The following is a 1,248-nucleotide window of genomic DNA, read 5'->3' as shown; positions in this document are numbered from 1 at the left end:
TGTGTGTGTGTGCATGAGGGAGTGACAGAGAGACAGAGCGTGTCTATAGACCCAAGTGATGGTTAGTATAACGCGTGTCACACACACACACACATATAGGAGCTATAGGAGATGCAGCAGACTGGGATGTGTGCTCCTCTCCTTGTTTCTCTTCAGCCTCTGTAGAACTTTCAGGGTGTGTTGTTTTGAAATGTTTGAAGAGGTTACTGGTGTTGCTGCTGTGTGGCTCTTTCTTGTCACAAATAGTGCACCTTGCTGTATATTTAAGTTTAAGTTGTGAGGATGAAAGGATCAATCCCACAGGATCAGTCCATGATATGATTTAAAGTGTGTTTGTTGTTTCCAGCTTTTCAGTTGGATCTCATTTGATTCATTGAGTTCCTTTGATACTTTTCTCTTCATCTTGTTTTATTATTGTGCTTCTGTGTTTCTTCTTTGTCCTCACTGTGAGGAGCAACAGGAAACCTGATGAAATATCTGATCAAAATATCAATCAATATCAAAGAAAAGTCAAGAGAAAGTGTGTGAGCTGGAGGTGAAATATGTGAACCTGGGCTGTGGTTTCCTGCTCTCTTCCTGTCACTAACACTGTTTGACATCTGTTCATGTGGAGGTTTTTGTTCAGGCTGCAGGGATCATTTCTCACTGTGGGAAACTTTCTTGCTACAGAAGCAGTAGTAGGAGGCTGAATGAGAGAGTTGAACTTTCTCTATCTTCAACTCACAGCCGTCTGTTTCTTAACAGCTGTGAAATCATCTTTCTGAGGATGATTGAAACCTGAATCTATGCAGCTAGTATTTCTGTTAATATGCAGAATCCGACTGAATGTTTCTGTCTCTTTCTTCTGATACCAGTATACTTCATCAGCGTCACACTTGACAGTTCCTCCACAGCTGAAGGAGACTGTGTCATCAACTCTCCTGGTCAATGATAACTGGTCCTGAATCAGCTCTGCTGCCATGGCAACCAGCGCTGTAGAGACACAGACAGGTAGATGAAGGTCAGTGTGACAGTGTTTGTCACAGGTGGAGTTTGCTGGCTCCTGATTGGCTGGAAACACTCACCTGAACACAGACAGCACAGAGCAGCAGCTGGGAGGAAAAGCATTTTGTGCCGTGGTGTTTCCTCTGGTGAAGCTGGGGAGAAGTGGAGCTCTGATGCAGCTGAGGCCAAACAAGGACGAGCTGTGAGCTCAGACGAGGGCCACGTGGTTTCTGACGCCTCCTCAAACCTCCCATCAGCCCCTGC

At 45.0% G+C, this 1,248-nt stretch overlaps 1 gene segment (V, D, J or C); it reads right to left on the bottom strand.

Annotated features, from left to right (window-relative positions):
- LOC147818165 (T-cell receptor gamma chain V region DFL12-like) overlaps positions 1 to 1,219 on the bottom strand; it is a 6,788-nt gene extending 5,569 nt beyond the window's left edge. Inside the window, 2 exon segments of the V gene segment in view lie at positions 647 to 972; positions 1,065 to 1,219. Of these exon segments, the coding sequence occupies positions 647 to 972; positions 1,065 to 1,107 (369 nt within the window).
- Between the last annotated feature and the right edge of the window lie 29 nt (positions 1,220 to 1,248).

This window comes from Seriola lalandi, unplaced genomic scaffold, assembly GCF_002814215.2.
Source record: "Seriola lalandi dorsalis isolate HSWRI2012SDOR001 ecotype SW California unplaced genomic scaffold, Sedor1 jcf7180002054686, whole genome shotgun sequence".
Taxonomy (NCBI): Eukaryota; Metazoa; Chordata; class Actinopteri; order Carangiformes; family Carangidae; genus Seriola; species Seriola lalandi.
Note: the sequence above shows the minus strand (reverse complement) of the source record. Positions and strands in the feature narration are given on the sequence as shown.